This window comes from Parasteatoda tepidariorum, chromosome 10 (assembly GCF_982258835.1).
Source record: "Parasteatoda tepidariorum strain Cologne lab strain chromosome 10, Ptep-v5.0, whole genome shotgun sequence".
Taxonomy (NCBI): domain Eukaryota; kingdom Metazoa; phylum Arthropoda; class Arachnida; order Araneae; family Theridiidae; genus Parasteatoda; species Parasteatoda tepidariorum.
In genome coordinates this window covers 26848659-26869239 of record NC_141764.1, presented here as the reverse complement: position 1 = coordinate 26869239, position 20581 = coordinate 26848659, and the positions used below count along the sequence as shown (strand labels likewise).

The 20581-nt window shown below is 27.1% G+C and overlaps 1 protein-coding gene across 4 annotated transcripts; it reads right to left on the bottom strand.

Annotated features, from left to right (window-relative positions):
* Positions 1-113: 113 nt before the first annotated feature.
* On the bottom strand, positions 114-19231 carry LOC107456980 (solute carrier organic anion transporter family member 74D). 4 transcript variants are annotated; one of them, XM_043052541.3, is made up of 9 exons: positions 18237-19215; positions 17356-17442; positions 15465-15641; positions 14015-14182; positions 12248-12437; positions 10155-10299; positions 7556-7731; positions 7409-7473; positions 114-3476 (listed from the first exon to the last, which is right to left on the bottom strand). In XM_043052541.3, the coding sequence occupies exons 1-9, from the start codon at positions 18847-18849 to the stop codon at positions 3190-3192; spliced, it is 1908 nt and encodes a 635-aa protein (XP_042908475.2). In that variant the 5' UTR covers positions 18850-19215; the 3' UTR covers positions 114-3189. The 4 variants fall into 4 exon arrangements, with proteins under 4 accessions (XP_042908475.2, XP_087009758.1, XP_042908486.2 ...); XM_087153632.1 differs by having other exon boundaries at positions 18931-19201; XM_043052552.3 differs by lacking the exon at positions 7409-7473 and having other exon boundaries at positions 3213-3317; positions 18237-19230.
* Positions 19232-20581: the final 1350 nt, after the last annotated feature.

The following is a 20581-nucleotide window of genomic DNA, read 5'->3' as shown; positions in this document are numbered from 1 at the left end:
GCTGTGTACCAAAATTCATTATAGCTATTAAAGGTGATCACCAGTCTGAAAATTAGTCCATTTTTACATTTTAAAAAGACAAAAATTAATCTGCAGAAAGAAAACATAAAATAGTAAAACTAAATTTTTTATTGAAAATACATTTTTATAATTGCAAATTTGAAACCTGTTGAGCATTTATAAACCATTAATGCGAAAAACAAATAGCTTTGAAATATTTCATTAAGTATTTAAATTAATTATTAATTCGACAACATTGATTATACTTAATTTGAATCATATTTCAAATTAAATGGAATTCTTTTTAAACATTGATTTACCACAAAAAATCAGATCTTAAGTATGAAATAAAATATAAAAGGACTAGTTTTAAATTATAAAAATAAAAAATATCACACAAATGAAATTGCAAATTAGTTACAAAAAATAAGTAACAAAAAAGCTATTGAAATCACATCAATATTTTCCAGAATTAATTATAATGGAAACTAAATGCTAGAAAATGCAATAGCCATAGATAAAATCGAAAGGGGAAAAATTTGTGTAAATAATATGCATAAACACATGATAACATCAGCCTTAAAAAAATTAGGTATTTTAACTTTTACAATACAACAGAGCTTCTTAAAATAATAGCCAAAATTCTAAATAATAGAGCAAATTTAAGTGTTCAGAAAACGAATTGATTTGGTAGCTGAATTTCTTTTTGAAATTCAACTATAAATTTTTTGTTTTCAACTAAGAAAATATTTAGTATATATTGCACTCTATACTTAACAAAATACATATTTGTACAGTCACATGACAAGTTTTTGTGTGAAAAGATTAGAAATATAAGTTTTACTAAGCCTTGATATAGAAAAATATTTTTATGTGATAAGCATTTAATAAGATAATACTTTTGCACATTAAGTGCAGGTTTCTAAAATTGACCACAGCCTTACAAAAAAAATAATACAACACATCGAAAAAGAGAAAAGTGGATTCACACCAACCTTGTATTTTTTTCTTTGTGTGTTAAAATTGGTTTATTAAAAGGTCAAAGTTTGTATTTATCTGAAAACATGAAAAAGAATTCAATAAAGCAAAAACTAATTCCATAATAAATTATTTTACTTTAAGAACCTATTTAACTGCATTGCAGTCATTTTGAAAGACTCTACGCATTTATTTTTTGTATAGTGTCTGAAAATAAATACTCAGCCTTTTTTTTAAAAAAAAAATACTAATTAAAAGTTGATATACATTTAAGTATGAAGTATCACAATATTAAATACTACAGAAAGTTTAAACTGTATATTTTAAAATCATTATGATTGAAGAAATATTAAAAATCAATCAAAAATTTCAAAATATAAAGAATTGTAATCAAAAATGTAAAAAAAGAGTTTTTTGCCAACCATTGTATCGCCATACAACATTGATAAAATCTAATTAGCTATGTACATGGTTAACTGGTAATTCATTTTTGAGGTGAGTTTTGTATTAAAAAAATTTTTGTGTATACTAGCAAAGCCAATAATTATTCTTTAAGGATTGATCAGAATACATTTTATACTTTTGATACATTTGTCATTCCGAAAAAAAAAGTATCTCGTTTTTAGAATATTTTTCTGATACCATGAAACATTTTCTCTAATCATAAGACACATTTAATTTTTAAAAATTTTAGTGGCAATTAAAGAACATTGGATATATTTTCTGAATATATGTTATAGGTCAAATCAAGCTTTGCTATTATAAATTATCTTATAATATAGCTATTAGCATAGATTAACTTTATTAAAAAAAATTGTAATTTAAAACTTATAATGTGTCCTCTAAAGTTATGATTTACTGTAACAAAATGAAGTGATCCTTATCAAAGCTCATTTGTTACAAAATGAACTATCATATTCACAGAGTTTGATCCTGAACAAAAAAACATTTCATGTTTTTATTTCATTTCATTTTTCTAATTCTTAAATAACGAAGAAATCTTTTTATTTACAAATTACATTAACTATTATTATGTATTAAATGAAATATTTATAAATAAACTTTGATTAATGTTGCTGCTAATTAAATTTTAATGCAATAAGAAAAATATACAAATTTCTTAAAATAATACCCTGAACTATATTAAATTTGACAAGAAAATTATAAATGAAGTTTTCAATAAATTGGAAACGCACACAATAATAAAAAATTGAATTATTCTTTTACTATAGAGATTCATTTATAAAATTTGGCAATTTTTGTAAATATTTAAAAATCATTTAAGACATTTATATTTATTTCCAGCTTGATAGCCTTAAACAAAAAAATTCACATGATTTGAACTTTAATATACAAGTACACTAGCACTTGGAAGCTTTAAATATAAACTTTGATTAATTTTGCATGAATTAAAATTTTATACACTTATAAACAAATATATAATCTAAAGAGTAAAATTTGAAAGCTTTAAATATAAACTTTGATTAATTCTGCATAATTTAAGCTTTGATACATCTATAAAAAAATATTTGCACTTTAAATGTTTCACAAATTCTAGAAAAATTATGGAATTTAAATTTCTCTAAATTTTAATTACACTTGTTAAAATACACAAAACATTTATTTTTAAAATAACTATTGAAAAAAATGTCATTTTTTTAAGAAAAACATTTTAACAAATCTGTTAATAACACTAGTATTTCATTCCTAATCCTAGACAATTAAACATTTATTGACAGATAATCTCATTTTTGAGAGTTTTGAGAAGTCAGAATGTTAAAATGTTACAATGTTAGTGTTACAGAATGTTAAATGTTACGTTGAATTTTAACACTTTTCATTAAATTGTTAAAAGTAAAGTTTCATATTAAACTGTTAAAAGTTGCTGAAGTTTGACAAAAAATAACTACTTTTTTTCACCGCAAACAATATTAAGTGTCAACTCCATCCTCAATCTTTTAAGTGATAATAATATATAAAAATAATAATAACAATTTATCAGTATATCTATAGACAAACCATTATTATTTGCTTAAATTTCAAACAAATTTGTTAAAAATTATTTAATATAATTTTAAAATTTGAAACATTATAGCTTTAATTTGTTAAAATAAGCAATTTGCATTAAGTTTAAAGTATTCTAAAATGCATACTCTAATAATAATAATGATGATTTTAGAAGTAGAAGAATTATATGTATTTAACAATTACTCATCCTACTAGAGCATCAGCATCAGGCGACATATCTTGAAGTGCATTATTCTCTCCATTTTCTTTATGGGGAGAATAAAAGTTCTTCATTCTCGAACTCATAAAAAATACCACAAGATCACAGCACACTGCAAGAAAAATAAAACATACAGACATACTGTGGAGGTAATATTTAAAAAGATCATTATCATAAAGCCAACAGTTTCCATCTTGCCCACATTTTCTACTCCACAAAATACAAGCTTTATCGATCACATATCCGTACAGAAGAGGATAAGGAATAGTAGCTAGAACAAACAAAAAAATCTATATAAATAACCATTATATTTTAGGCTATTTTGAAAGAATAATAACACACGGAAAAAAATTTGCTAAAAAAATAACAGTTTCTAACATAATTATAAAACTTCATAGGAAAGACTTTAAAATTAACAGCTTCGTATTTCTATTATAGCAGTCCTTGTAGTTGACGAAAGAAAAAATTGAGACATCTTTTGTAATAGCACACGCACGCACACACACACACATATATATATATATATATATATACAGTGGAACCCGCTTAAAAAGTTCCCTTTTAAGAAGTTTTCTCGCGTAAGAAGTTATTTTTTAAAAAAACCAATTACCATAATGTTAAATTTACTTTTATAAGAAGTTTTTTTCCCGTTTAAGAAGTTTCCACTCCTAATTTCAATTTTTTAAAATTTTATTTAAAATGTCTTATTTAGTTTTAACTTGCCCTTACAAACACATGTATGGGTACTGACCACTGACCTTCATCACTCCTTTGTTACAAAGAAAGGTGACTTATCAGGAACAGGTGTGAGCAAAGGAATGTGAACCTTTAGATGAACTATGAAACTGATAAGAATGTAGGGAATAGCTTTGTCATTGTGTCCACCTTAAATGAATAGCCTGGTGACTCACGAACTTCACTGCTGTCCACACCCATTCAATAACTGAAGAGAAAGATACATCTAAACATTTAGCAGCATTTCGTTGAAAATTTTCTTAGTGTAGGCGCTTATGTTATCTTAAAAATCATCGTAAAAAGTTTGATTTTTGTGGAAAATGTCCTGTAAAGGCATTAAGCGTAAAGCTCTATCTATTGATGACAAAGTAAAAATTTTAAAAGCTGTTGACAGCTATCCTCAATTAACACGAGTTCAAATAGCAAAAAATTTAGATCTTCCTGTTACTACGTTAAATGGCATTATTGCTAAGAAAGACATCATCTTAAACTCTTCTTGTTCCGGTGCATCCCAGAAAGTAAAAAAAGTGAAGAAAGGAAAATACGAAAATATTGAAGAGAAACTGATGATATGGTTTATACAAGCAAGATCCGCCAACATACCTGTCAACGGAACTCTTCTTAGAGGAAAAGCATTAGAGATTGCGGAGAAATTGAATGTTGATTTTACGCCTTCCAATGGATGGATTGATCGGATGAAAAAAAGAGCTGGTCTAGTTTATAAAACAATTAAAGGAGATTGTAACAGCGTTGATTTACAAGAAGCTGAAGAATGGAAAGCTAAATTACCTGAAATTATTTCAGGGTATCAACCAAAGAACATTTTTAACATGGATGAATGTGGACTGTTTTTCAATCTTTTACCAGATAAAACTTTTGCCTTTAAAGGTGAACCCTGTCATGGCGGAAAAAACAGTAAAGAACGTTTGACAATTTTAGTTGGGGCCAGTATGAATGGTATAGAAAAATTACCGATTTTAGTTATCGGTAAATCGAAAAAACCAAGATGCTTTCGAAATGTTAAGTCACTGCCTTGTGATTATGACAGTAATCAAAAATCCTGGATGACAATTAAAATTTTTGAAACGTATTTGAAAAAATTAGACAGTAAGATGCGAAAAGAAAAACGAAACATCATAATCTTCGTAGACAACTGCGCTGCTCATTCCAAGGAGAATAAGTACACTAACATCAAGTTGCAGTTCTTACCACCAAATTCTACTTCTGTTCTACAACCAATGGATCAGGGAGTTATTAAGGTATTTAAGCAGCATTATAAAATGCGACTTGTGAAACGGATGCTGGAAGGACTTGAAAATACTGGAGAGCTAAAAAAAGTCAATATGTTAGAAGCGATTGAGTTAATTGTATCAGCATGGGAATTAATAACACCATCTGCCATTGCTAACAGTTTTCGGAAAGCTGGATTCTCTGACGGAGATAAAACTGAAGAATATCTCTTAGAAGCTGAATATGAAATATCAGATGAAGACGAAGAAACAAACGTAAATTTTGTTAATGATTGGAAGTCATTCAAAAATAAACTTAATTTCACAGCATCGTTTGAAGAATATGTATCCGTTGACGACGAAATTTTACCTTGTGATATGCTGACATTAGAGGATATTTGTGATGTTACAAATGATACAGAAGAATTCAGTGAAACTGAAGAAGATATTGCTAAACCACCTAGCTTTTCTGATGCCAGGAAAAGGCTGGATACTTTTAGGAAATTTATTTACACTGTTGAAAATGTACCCCCGGAAATGTTTAAATTTGTACAGCAGTTGGACAATTTTCACTTAAAGGTAGGTGAGAAAAGACAAAAACAAACCACTTTACACGATTTTTTCTCACAGAAATCTAGTCAATTATTGTAACAACGTATATTACATTGTATGAAACAAAAAATAAAGTAGGTTACTTTGTTTTTATTTATTAGCAATTTTTTTTCTAAATGAATATTAAAATTCAATATTTATTTCATTAGGCTGAGAATTTAATATAAGTTACACAATTTCAAATTTTTTAGTTTTTTATTAATGTGTTTTTAAGTTTCACCGTTTAATAAGTCGTTTCTTTCCACTCCCTTGAAAAACTTCTTAAACGGGTTCTACTGTATATATATATATATATATATATATATATATATATATATATATATATATATATATATAGCATCAGATTACTTCGTAAAGGAGCTAAAAAAAAGTATAACTTGCTCAACTTAATATTAACAATAATAAAATATATTATTTTTTATTTTAGAAATACTTTGCTTAGAACAGAAAAATGTAACAATTTGCAAAATGATTTTATAGAGCACTGAACAACTCATACCTGTTTGAGATCAATATGTAGAAAATTTTATATGGTACTGTGACATTAAAAAAAATTACCTGAATCAATTAGTTAATATTCCCTTACACCAATATTTATTTAAAATTTGTAATTGAATTTAGGACTTCCTTCATCAAATAATTTCAAAGCAGGCTTTGAACTATTTTGAACAAAAATACAGGGAATATACTTTACACATATGCATTTATATATTTTTGTACAAAAGTAATTTAGTGGATGATCTTAAAATTACAGTCCTAATATAGTTGAACCCTGTTATAGTAAGCAGTCTGCAGATCTGCAGATAATTCATATCATTACATCTGAATGCTTTGAAAAATTATTTTTTAGAATACGGCAATATTGTTAGAAATAGTGATTAAAATAGTACATAGTTTGCTTATAAATTATTGATTGATTAAATGTATAATAAATTAAACATTAAATAAATTAATTTTTAACATTCTATGTAAGAAATTAATTAATTTTCGATTGATTAGAGTTCGATTTTGAGTAAAATTTACCAATTTTCTATCAACAATTAAGAAAGAATATAGTATTTCTTGACGCACAGTGCAAATTCAGAATTTTTGATGCAAATTTTACTTTTAGGGTAGAAGCTGCCGCAGTTTCTTATCCTTTAATATGGGGAAGGTGAGAAAGAAGAGGGGTAAGCTGCTTAACAATTTGTTCACCTTAGTTTTAAGGCGAAGAGCATGCAAAAGTACAATTTAAAGAAATTCCATTATTTGCAATTGGAATTCCTGTAAATTTAAAGTTGATGAAATAAAAAAAAACTGAGGAAATGAAATTAAGAGTCCACTATAAACAAACAACCAATTTTTCAGCTGTCCAGTAAAAGCGTATAAAATAACAGTTAAACGAGAGTTCCAAAAGGGACCATTAAAAAAGTTCATTACTACAGAGTGTTCACTATGTCCAATATTCATTATAGAATGTAATCTATTAATAGTTTTCCATTTATTAATTCATCTAATGTGTATACTTTCTTGGTTTAATATTTCAAGAAAATTCCAAATGTACACAAAGGGCATTGATTAGGTAACATTCTGCATTTTTTTGCAAAAATAACAGCATTAATGAAACAATGTACAAATTCAAACTTACCAAAAATAGAAATAACAAATTCAACGGCACCTAATGCCAAAGTCTTATCTTTTTCATCCACACATCTGACAAATTAATATAAAAATCTTTTAATTGACAAGCATTAGCAAATTAACTTAATAGTAATCTACATGAATTGCACACTACCTGAGTGTAATTAAAACATTTCCAACTCGAGATGTAGAAGAAAACATTTTTGCCAAACTAACAATGATGATGTAAGGTAAAAACATGGCACAGTCAACAAAGCAAAATCCACTTTTAGCTTCAGGTTCTTTTAAATTTTCATCATCGGGGATAATACAAGAACAATTTTGATAAATCTAGAAAGAGAATAAAATAATTACAACACATAATAATCCAAAGGCATTAAAAAAAAAATCAAATTGTAATTAATACGGTAAACCCTCATTTAAGGAAGGAGTACATTACATTCTTTTTTTTATTTATTTAAAAACAGCCAACCCAATTTTGGGTTTATGACTACTAATGTTCAACTCTGTAGCCTTTTAATTTTGAACGGATCCAGATGACAAGGAAACTCCTGGATCCCCCAGAAAAGGATCCCCAAGGAAACCCCTAGTATCCCCAAAGGTATGATTTTTTATAGGAACAATGGAGGTTTTTGTAACTCGACAAATTTAACGTGTATCAGTCACCATTTACTACACGGAGAGTCTTTGGCCAAAGAGGATCGAACCCACAACTTCTTGGATATGGGCCCAGTGCCCTACCAACCAGGCTATCCCGGCCCTACATTACATTACTTCCTTAGACAGAGATTTCCTTAACCAGATACAAACAGTTTCTAAAAAAGTTCATTTAAAAGCAGACTTTCCAAATTGTTATAAATAACATTTTGTTTGTCATTTTTTAAACGCCAATTTTAAAAATGTGTTTTCTTTTATTTACAAAATAAGGGGATAATAAGAAAGCAAAATAGGAAAGGGAACAAATTTTCCTGTGAAAGATGGAGAGAAGAAAATTGCAAAATGAACATTAGTTTATGGCTTTTGATTGATGACTAAATGCAACATTATATGATTGTACTGTGCACTGCAATAATTGCAATTTTTGATAATTTCAATGAGGCCTGATGCCTCGCACTTGGATATTTCCACAACAGACTTTGCATTGGAGTTTAAATGACCTAAAACATCAATCAAATTTTTTTTTATACTAAAATTTATTCTTCATAAAATATTTTGTTTGGGAAAATAAAAATATTTCATTTCATAATAATGATAAAGTTGAAACTTAAGTGTTCTTTCTTAGAGGTAAAATGAATGTCTGAGGTCGTTGAGCCCTTTGCTCCTTACTCTGCATTCCACTGAGTCTTTGTAACATATATCATATACCAGACAGGTACTTCATATCATGAATTAAATTTGAAACTATTTATTTTTTAATCAATCATTCAAGAAATTTCCAACAATAGAACAATATTGTAGGAAAAATAAAAAAAAATATTTGTAAAGACATTATTTTAGACATCATGTAACTAATATTAAACTTTGATTGAATGGGAAATAAGCTTTTATATTACTATATTAAAATTTCTCAACTCTTGTGAGGAAACAGTGTCGAAAACATTTTAAGATAATAAGCTGATAAGTTTTATCTTCAAATGTACCTATTTTGCAGAATTGTCACTCTTTCAAATATTCATAAAAAAGTTTTAAAATTAAAAGAAAAATTCAAAATTATAGAACATTATTTGAGAGAAAAATTAGTGTTTAAAAATTGGTTGAGCATTGAAAAATACATTGTATTTTTCTACAGTTTTCTTTGATTTTCATTGATTATGATTTTTCTAAGTTCAAATTAGCATTAATAAAAATATGTATGTGGTATGATCATGGGATCACCACAATATTTACTCTTCCTACTGGGCTGTCTCCAACAGGAGCGCCCTCTTCATTGCCTTTGCAGGATCTCTAGGGCTCGACTCATAGCTCGTCTTTAGAGATTCTTGCAACCGCTAAGGAGGGGACGCTATCTTTTGGAGATAGACCAGTATTCCCCGTGGATCTCGAATAGTTGGTTGCTTTCTTAAGCAGCAGGATCATTTTTGTTTTTACCCCCTGTGTGCTCTAGAGTTTAATAATTGATTTTTACCATAATAAGTTTTTCCTTATCTCCTAATTATTTGATGCATCAGGTAAATTCAGCAAGAAAACAATTATTATTCAAATGACTTAAATTAAATTACTATCTACTCCCTGGAGCACACAGGGAGGATCCAGCATGCACGTGGTGCAGTTAGGCTCTTGTGCATTGATGAGCCGCTTACTGAAATGAACATGTTTCTCAAAAACTGAAATGAAATAGAAATGTTAAATAAAATGCCTTCGTCTACAAAAATCTGTGTTTTTCATTTGAATGGAGACATACAACTTCCAGCACAAGCAGATGGCGAATGATCTTCACCACATGGCCCTTCCATCAACCACACCTCCCGACAATATAATAATGTATTTATTTAACCATCATAATGTTTAGTAAAATAGTTAAAAACATTAGATTTCTCAATTAGAATTTCCTTCTCCCAAAATAACAAATTTTTTGGTCCCCACTTTAACGAGATCCACTTTAAATTTCTTTCTGTCCAATATATAACATCAGGGTCTAAAATTAAATTGTTTTAAGGTATAAAAAATGTGCATCAATTCTTTTTTTTTTACTTTGTTTTCGTCTGTCATTCAAAATAAAAATTTAATAACAATAATAATAAAAACAATCTCACTTTTTGTTTATTTTCTTTGATAAAACTCTGACAACCAGCAGAACAAGGTGAAAAATGAACAAAGTTATTTTTATCACATATAGGGCTGAAAATTTCAGTATTGCAAGAACAATTGTAGTTACATTCTTTCTGATGCAAGGAATGTCTGCAAAAATTTATAAACTTCTTTAATAGCATGAAATAATTTTAATTACATCAAATGAAAAGCAAATGAAATGAAAAAATATTAGCTTTCTATAAAATAAAAAAAAATACTTTAGTATAGCCAATAATCTTCTGAAGTTACTTGTTGTTCAAAATATGCAATATTGCATATTTTGAATAGAAAATATTTTAGGGAAATCTTTTAAAATACTATATAAAATTAAAAGAAACATGCTCTTCCATGCACATTTTTAACACACAAAAACAAACAAGAATTTATCTAATTTATAAAATGAATGTTAAATGTTTATTTGAATGAAAAGAAAAAAAAGGACCAACTGATTTGGCTTCAATATTTTATTCCAAAAAACCATTAATATCCGAACTAAATAAATAGAAAAACACCTGCATACACAAACAATGCACAGATAATCAAATATTTAAATTCATTTTACAATACATTGTTTTAATAAAAACAATTCATTCATTGCTAATAATATATATTTTTCAATGAAATTAACTCTCATTTATGTCACACAAGGAGAAAAGCATGAAAAATTTTCACAGTTTAGGCTGAAAAGAATGAACCTTTCATTCCAGATCTAACGAAAACAAGACATATAAAGTATTTTAAAAATAGCAGCACAAACTTTTCTGGGAGGTAGGATACATTTTACAAATTGAGAATCATATAATAACTCACGATCAGGATGTAGGACTAAAAAATTTTTAAACTTAAATGTCTGGCCAGGTATGTAAATAATTAAAAAAAAGGTACTGTAAATACTGATTAAGCATCCCTCAGATTTTGGCAAAAATCACAATGTTGAATAGGGTAAAAAAATGGTACTAAGGAGTTAGAAAAAAATAAAGAAAATCTACTATATTTTATAAACGTTAAAGTTAATTATGTTATGTTATAAAGTTAATTATGTTATTTAAGTTAATTATGCTCACAAAATTTATTTATTCGGTTTTCATTTTGCTTGTCATGTTTATCTTTATATTTTTCTTAAAAATTACCTCAATTGCAGTGCATAAGAAAATGATACAAAATTTTATAACATCATTTTAAAGTAACATGTTGAAAGGCATGCCCTTGCCAATGGTATTTTTAATTTTACTAAATTACTTTTATGTTAATAACATGCTATGCATTTATTCCATCAATGCTTAATACTTTTATTAATAATATCTAATCTTTCTTTGTTAATAATACTTTCTATTAATACTTAAAATTAAAAGTGTTGATGAAAATATAATGTTGTAAATATCATTTTTTTGGCAGACAGATTAATAACACATTGATATATTTTCATTCATAAACAATCGAAATAGATATTCGGGCATGTAAATTTTTACTCAGGTGTGTATTTTGCAGACTAATAGGTTTGGCAGGATAATTATGTGCCAACCTCCTACGGTTAGTTAGATGGTAAGGGACCACGAAGGATATTTTACATTAGCACTGTGGTCGCTGAATGTCGAATGTGGAATTCATATTGACCAGCTATCACTAGGATTCGAACCCGGTTCACCTCATTGGAAGGTGAACGCTTTATCCCCTGAGCCATCATGGTTCTAATCAGGTGAGCTGTAGAATTCACACAGCTCACCCAACATCTGTAGAATTCACAGCACTATATAGATGCAAATAATGTCATGGGTTGCTATGTAATTCTCAATCCATGGAATATGCCCTACTTCCATTAAAAACTCTCATCAGCAGTTTTGAGACATCCTGTATTTCATTTAGCACAATGTCCACAGACTCTGGGGTGACAACCTATATTTATACTACACTTGTATTGTCATCAGAATCTTTTCTCAATTAATGACACTGGCTACCAGCCTACTGAACCAGTAACTGAAATATCTACCAGCATCCCCTTAACTTAAAACATTACATTTTTAAAAATCAAAGAATAAAATAAAAATCACATTCTTACATTACATTAGGTTTTATTTGCATCTGAGTTGTTTCACAGCCCATGAAAATTGCAGCGAAAAGGACAATCCCTGCAAAGATTTCAATGGAGAGCATGTAACCAACAAGGAATCTTGGCCTGGGTTTAAACTTTTTAATACAATATCCACCTAAAAACACTCCGACCACCATGGCTACTAAAGTGACTGATCCTAAAATATCAAATAAGTTCATTAATGTGGCATTTTAATTGGTAAAAGAAAAAACAATTCTATATTTTCAAAATTAATATTGTTAGTTAATACAACTTTGGGATTATCCCGTTAACCCGTCCATGCTCATGAAAATGTGTAAATCTTTTAGAAACATCACAATAGAAAGCAATTTCCAAAATAACATTCTAAACACATTAAATTTATCAAATAATGATAAAATAATAATAAAATAATAATAACAATAAAATATAATAACAATAAAAAATAATAACAATAAAATAATAATAATAATAAAATAATAATAAAATAATAATAATAATAATAAAATAATAATAATAATAAAATAATAATAATAATAATACAATAATAAAAATAATAAAATAATAAAAATAAAATAATAATAAAAATAAAATAATAATAATAAAATAATAATACAATTATAATATCAAAAAATGTAAGTGTAAAAATATGTAAAAAAAAAGTGCAATAAAAAATAAAAAAGTAAAAACCACTATTTTTTTTAATAATTACACATTGAATTATTCTAAAATCTAACCATATATATTATTATAAATCATTTTGATGGCCAAAAATACTCCTGAAAATATGCCACTGCACTCTCTTTGGTGCTAGGCAAATCACAAATTCGAATCATTTTGCAGGGGAGTTAAAAAAAAAAAACAGTATATTACAACAAGCTAAAGAAAAATAAATCGCGTAGTCAAGGATTACAGAATAAATATGATAAAATTTGAGGTTATTGGCGCAGAAGCTACCTTGTGGCGATAATATTGGGTTTGCCGAAAATGGTCGACGGGATAATCCCAAAGTATGAAAATGGCCGACAAGATAATACCAAAGTATAAAAATGGTCGACAAGATAATCTCAAAGTAATATTTCAAAGAAATTACTGCACATAAGCTGTGAATAATAATGCTACCTAAAGAATTTAATTATCAATTGTAATTATTAACAACAGTAAAAAGTTATTAAACATATATAGTCAGTATTAATTAATGAATATATTACCTACAATAGGCAGTACCAGACATCTCGAGTTCAGAAATCAATTGAAAGAAAAAATGGAGTTTTCAAAACATTTGATTTGCTATTTTCTGTTTAAGAAACTAGATAATTTATTCTTTTCAATTTTCAAACTTAGTTACGAAGTTTATTACAATGTTTTAAGCTGCATGTTAGAGCATTACAACAGGTGACTTAATTTTGATCTCACACTTCAAATTGTAAACACAAATGATGGTTATTGCAAAAGCTTTAAAACTTTTCTCAGTCAGTCATAATATCAATTGTCAAAATTTTCTTATGTCCTAAGCAGAAGGCAGCAAACCATACATTTCTATTTATATTTGTTTCACTTTAACTAAGTTTTGAAATCATCAACACTCTTCGGGATGCTAAAAAAGTTACACACTAGTAGTAAAAATAAATATTTAAAAACAATTCGTAAACATAAATAATAATTTATATTTATGCCAACCAAATATTACTAAACACAGATGGCAAACAACTATAATTTCAAAAAATATTACTAAACATAAATAAAGATGGATACCTGAAAAAAAATTGGCAGCAGCTGCTGTCTTACGATACTGACTTTCCATGTATCTTGGCATGAACACAAAATACCCAAATAATCCATTTATTTGAAACGTAATGCTCAATGTGTGAAAAAATAAAATAGGATTTTTCAGTAATTTTTTTAATGACTGAATTAAATCATCTGCAAAAAGAAAACACATTTTAGAATGTGATAAATTTATAATATTATAGTTGAACAAAGGAAAAGTTTCAGTTTTATTATGCGTAATTATTACACAAACTTTTTTCCATTTGGAAATAAGGGTTTTAGCATTTTACGAATCACAATTCAGCACATTTGAAATAAAAATAAAATTTAAAATTATTATTTTTTCTAACAAGTTTAAATTTTTAAAAAATTATATTATGATTGTGATAATTTTCATCTTAAAATTTTAAATTAAAATTTCAGGTGAGTGACATGAAATCAGAATAAATTTTAAAAATTATCATTATGATGCATTATAGATATATAATATGATCTACGGTATCCATAAATAATATAGATATATATTACTTTATATATCAACATTTATATCTATCTATAATATATATGCTGATATATAATAAATAACATATCTCTAAAGATAATACAGGTCCAACGTAAGCCAAATCGGCATCCTGAACAGTTATATGTTTTTGCTACAATTTTGCTTTCCTGCATTACACTATCTTTAGAAGACAGTTAAGGTTTTTTCCGCCGGAATTTTTCCTGAATAACTTTAATGTAATTTCAATACAGGAATGAAGAGAAGAGATTAAAAATGTTTACATTTATCTTATTTTCTAAGACTATGGATAGTTTTTTGTGCAAGACTTCTAGAAGTGTGGAGACTGCTGCCTTTATCAGCCAAACCTAGAAATGACTGATCTATCATCTAAGATGATTGATACAAAAGAAAAGTTTTTGAATTTTTAATGCTTTTTTTTAATTTTTAATACTCCTGGCAAGAAGTATGGGCCTTTCCGTAGTCAAAGAAAAACAGAGTCAAATGCTCTGATAGTCCCATTTTCACAATACAATGGCTCTGTTGTTTCCCTTCCCCTTCAAATGTGCTGAATTGCTAATTAATTAAACAGTATTTCAACCTCAATCAATTAAAAAGTTTACTGTGTATAAAGAAGTGTCTGAAATTGTGACAAATATTCTTGGAAGATTTCATATTGAATACAGAAATAAAAGATTAACAATAATAATTTAACAAGAAAAATTTTCAGATAATTCTTAAAAATAAATAAATAACATATCATTCACATAACATATAAATAATAAGTCATTCTGAACATATGAGATGTAATTAGCATTTTATTTAACCATAAAATAGTTTATTTCATAAAACAATGAACAAAAAAAAACTAAATTTTTTTGCAGCTTAGTCAGTATGAAATTTAGGAAAACAATTATCAATTTCTTGATAACTTACTGCAAACAGACTTTGAAATTGTACAATTTATTTCATTGGATGCTGAAGTGTGAGCCAGTTGCCGTGGAAAAAATGCCAAAGGAAAAGATGCTGCAAAAATAGCCAAACCGAGGATGATAAATCCAATCCACCATGCACCAATCCATTTAGGATCATTATTATTGAATCCAGGATCAACTAAAATGGCAAAAGAACAAAAACAAATCAAATTTTTGTCCTGGTTTAAAATACATGTTATATTAAATGTGAAGTGTTACCTTAAAGTTTATGGCCTCCTGTAAAGATATATGATTCAAAGATTCATAAAACATACAAAGATTCTTAAAATATTAAATATCTAAAGAAACTTTTTATTAGAAACTAAGCTTATGACAGTATTTGTTATATATAAGTGAGAATTGGACAAAACTGGATAAGTGGGTAAAACTAGGACCTAGCCCTTTTGACTAAATTACTGGATTCACTTATCAGAAATCCTGAAACTGGTTGCAGACAGTCACTTTAGAGAAAAAAGGAAGAGGCCATAATATTTAATCAATGCCAAAGTTTTGAAAAGATTATTTAGAAAAGTTTTTATTTTTTCACCACTGAATTAAATTTGCAGTTTTTAATCACTTGAAAGTTTATTAATTACAAGTTCAACATTTGATCATACCTCTTTAACTTTAAATTTTAAAATAGGTTGTGTATTGAATTTAAATTAATCTAAGTCTTCATTTCTATTAAATGGCATATTGTCAGGTAAAATCGAAATTTTATAAATCCAATAAAATCAAGAAAAATAAAAGGCCAGGTCAAAATCCCTGTAAGTTTAGATATAGTGTTTCAAATTTATGGAATGGGCACATGAAGCCTACACCATTGCAGAAAAGCATGATCAAAGTTTATATTTGTGATTTCTGCCCTTAATATGATAAACTAATTTAATTTACTAAGAGTTACAAACATGTTAAATTCAAAATTATTTATATCTCTTGATTTTAAAACCATTTTATGTTAATCAGTGTAAAAAGATAGTTGCATAAATTTAATTCAATAAAAAAATACATCAGGGGAAAAATCAATGCTCCTTTTCATTATTACAACAGTTGTATCCAATCAGGTTGCATAAAACTTGGTACTAGAATACTTTCATAAAGTGATTAATTTACTCATATATATGTATATATATATACTAAAAATTATTTATTTTGAACCTAAAGAATTAATTTAGCATTCAAATACAAATTTTAAAAATTTAATTAACACAGTTTTTTTTTAAAAAAGGAAAGAAAAAAAAGAGAAATCAAGAGAGAGAAAGAGAAAACATAAAGACATTGCTTTGTTCAACTTTACCATCTTCAGACATTTTGTGCTAGATCTTCAAAACTATTTTAGTACTGAAAGTTGGAATAAATATTTAAATAAGTATGAAATAATAATATAATGTATGTTGAATACATATGAAATAAGTAGCAGCACAATTTATTCCCATTTAATAGCAGAATAACTTATATTCAAAATTAGTAATGATTTTTTCTTTCATTATGTAGGCATTTACACATAATTTACTATAAACAAATTAAGGCCTCTTCTTTTTGCAAATTTAGCTACCAAAATAAAAAAAATTATCATTAAAAAAAACGGTTATAATTTAATTAACGAGAATTGCTTCTTTTTTTTGTGACAATAACCGCAGAACATTTCTAATTAAGTAAAATCTTGCAACAATCTTGAAGATTCAATATAATTCTGATTCTGGGAATAAAGACAATTAGAATTTAAAGAGTGCAAACTCTTTAAAAAATCCTAATTGCCTTTATTCCTAAAGGATACAAATGTCCCAGCAGAAGACACTAAGCATACTTTGAGCAACAATTTAATCAAATATGTAGAAAAAATCAGTTATTACCAGAGGGATTTTCATAATATTTCAGACAAAATGAAGAAAGCATGAATCCCAATGTAGGCCCAACAATTCTAAGAGCAAAGGTTGCACCTGAAATCATACAAAAGTTTTTAGACAATTTAACTCACTTGAATTTTTTTTTTTTTAATTTGTTGTGTTTTTAAAGAGTTTGAGTGCAAAACTAAAGCATTAATACAAAAGTCATTTTTTTTAAAATTAATAATATAATTTTATATTATTTATACAAACATTATAATAAATACTGATTCACTAAATCTAAACAATATGATAATAGCATAAATAATGTTCTGCTAACAGATATACTATAGTTTCAGTTCCAGAATAAAAAACTTTCTTCAGTGTCAAAATACTGAATGAAAAAAGGAAACAAATAAATAATATTAAATAATATAGGGCAAAAACTATAGCATGTCTGTTTATGTGGCATTACTTGTGCTTTTTCAAATTGTTTAGCTTTGTTAATATGTAGCACTAAGTTAACCTTTTCTACCAAGTTATCATTTTCCTCAACCACAAACAAATTAGAAAGAACAGCAAATGTTTCTTTTTTAACAATGTATTGTAAATGATAAAAATATACAATGGTAATGAAAATAGCATTTACATAATTTATTATTTACATAATTTTATTAATTTACTTTTAAATATGAATGAAATAAAATATGTTTTTATATTAAAACAATCTATATTTGATATCTATTTAAAAAATTAATTTAATTTAAAAAAAACAAACATTTAATTTAAATTTGCAATTTTTTAAACTTTGTGTCTATTAAAAAATGCAGTATAATACTACATAATTTAGAACAGATATATACAGTACATATAATACAATAGAAATATAATACAGTACATAACAATACCTAAATACAAGGGAGAGTTCTTCTTTTTAACATTATCATCCATGTAAGGAGTACCTATAGCATAGTATGCCATTGAGCCAAAACCATTTAAAAAGTTTGCTAAAAAAAGTATAGAAATGGCGAGAGTATTCTGGGATGACCTTTGACAGTGTTCTGACGCTAAACTATTATACTCATTACACAATTGGGCTTCGTTATTTTTGGATAAAATAGTAAGTTTTGTATCTGATCCAAACAAAAAATATGGTAAGGCACTGAGAAAACAACTCAGAACAGTAATCATCATTCCAAATGTTACTAATTTGGGTCTATGCGCAAATTTTCCATAGTATCCAAGAAAGATTCCAAATAATGCGGGACTAATATTATCAGCAATTAATATAATTCCAGTAACAGAGCTATCAAATGAATAACGCTTTTCGAGAGTAGTTAAAATCCCAATGAAATATGTGAAATAAGCACCCTGTAAAATACCAATAAGGCAAAAAAATACAAGGAAACATTTGGCATTTGCAAATCTTTGGAGAAATTTTGGTTTGAAAGTGCCGATTCCACAAAGAAAAGCGGTCGAGTTTGTAAGATCAGGATCGTTGCTTAAATTTGAATCTGCCATTACTCATGAAATTATTTTTTAAATGCAAATTTGCAGAATACAGAAAGTATTAAGTAGGTTTAACATTGTTCGATACATTACTTAAGAATTAAATTCATTATATTGATCTTTTGTACGCCTCTTCCTGTCATATTTCTTCGTTTAGCAGAAGATAAACAAATCACAAATACAGCATGTAAACAATATACAATGAGTCGATTCAAAAGACTTTAGTGCACTAGTTCAAAAAGCTGAATTTTTTATCTGTATGTATATGTATTACAGTTGTTTTGCGAATGAAAAAACTGAATCAACTGAATTCAAAGTTTCTAATTACGAACATAAAGTCCTTTCCTTGTTGCCATTGGTTACAGACAGGATTAATGTATTATTATTATTTTTACCGCTTTCACGTGCGTGCTAAGCCGGCTGAGCAAACGAATAAAGATATCTATATAAAATAAAAAATATATTTTCTATATATTTTTACAACAATGAGAGCTTTACCATTCGCGATCGCAACGAACTATAGGGGGCGTTGTTGTATGAGACGCTTACCTGCGATTTCCATATGAACCGTCATTCAGTTACTCTGGAGACGTCGTTAAAGTAGCGTGTAGCATTGCAACGTTCCTTCTTTAATGTGGCTTATTAAATTTAAAAAAGAAAAATGCTTGATCTTCTTTCTTGTACAACCGAAAACAAAATGGTATCTCTTTTTATTAGAGAAGGAATATCCAAAACACATCGGAAAAATATTTGTACATTAACAGAAAAAAATATGTATATTCTTATAAGAGTTAAAACCTAATGTCCGAGAAATAGTATTACTAAATTTAATGATATAACATGAAAGGCCCATTTAAACTTTACATTCTATAGTTTTAAGAATCATATTAGTTCAAAAATTAAAATGAACAAAAAGTATACATAAGCCTCATAATTTTATGAAATTTAATTTTGTAAACAACGTTTTTTGACAACAATTTTTATCAAAAAATTTTAAGTTTCAATAAAAATCATTATTTAGAAACTAAGAAACGTAAAATAAAGAATGCTGACGAAACAAAAACAAAAAAAAAAAAACAATTCTTTTTTGTCGCCATTTTTAGTGCTACGAATATTCGTCTTTGGGATTTGCCAAAAACAAAACAAGATGCAATTTTATTTTTTCAGGAGGGAAATATTTTACCGAAAAAACAAAAATGTACCAATTCCCACAACATAAAACTTTATCTTGGCAAACGTACGTTTTGGAAATGTTATTTCATTTGGAATCTTATTCATCAGAGTTCATATGGCGATATGATTGTTTTGAATCTATGCTAAACTCTATATCGGCTCATTTTCCACCGAAATCCAATTAACTATTTTGATTTTAAATAAAGTGTTTTATTTTATGAACTGTCGCAAAAATTTTAAGTGTAGATTGGCGGCACTTAAAAACCGCCAAATCTGTAGCGGCGGTGGCGTTAATACGTCGTAAGTACCGAATTTTTATTCCATAATTTTCTGAATCATATTATTTCAAACATTGGAATATACAAGAAGTATACATAAACACATAATGTTATACCATTTAATTTTTCAAAAGTATTTTGAGAACAATTTTTATCAAAAAATTATAAACTAAAAAACGGAAAATAAAGAATTCTTAGGATAAAAAAAACGATTTTAAGAATTATTAACATTGAAATAAAAACTTTCATATTGTTTCTTTTTTTTTATTATTCTTATAGTTCTTAATCAGACG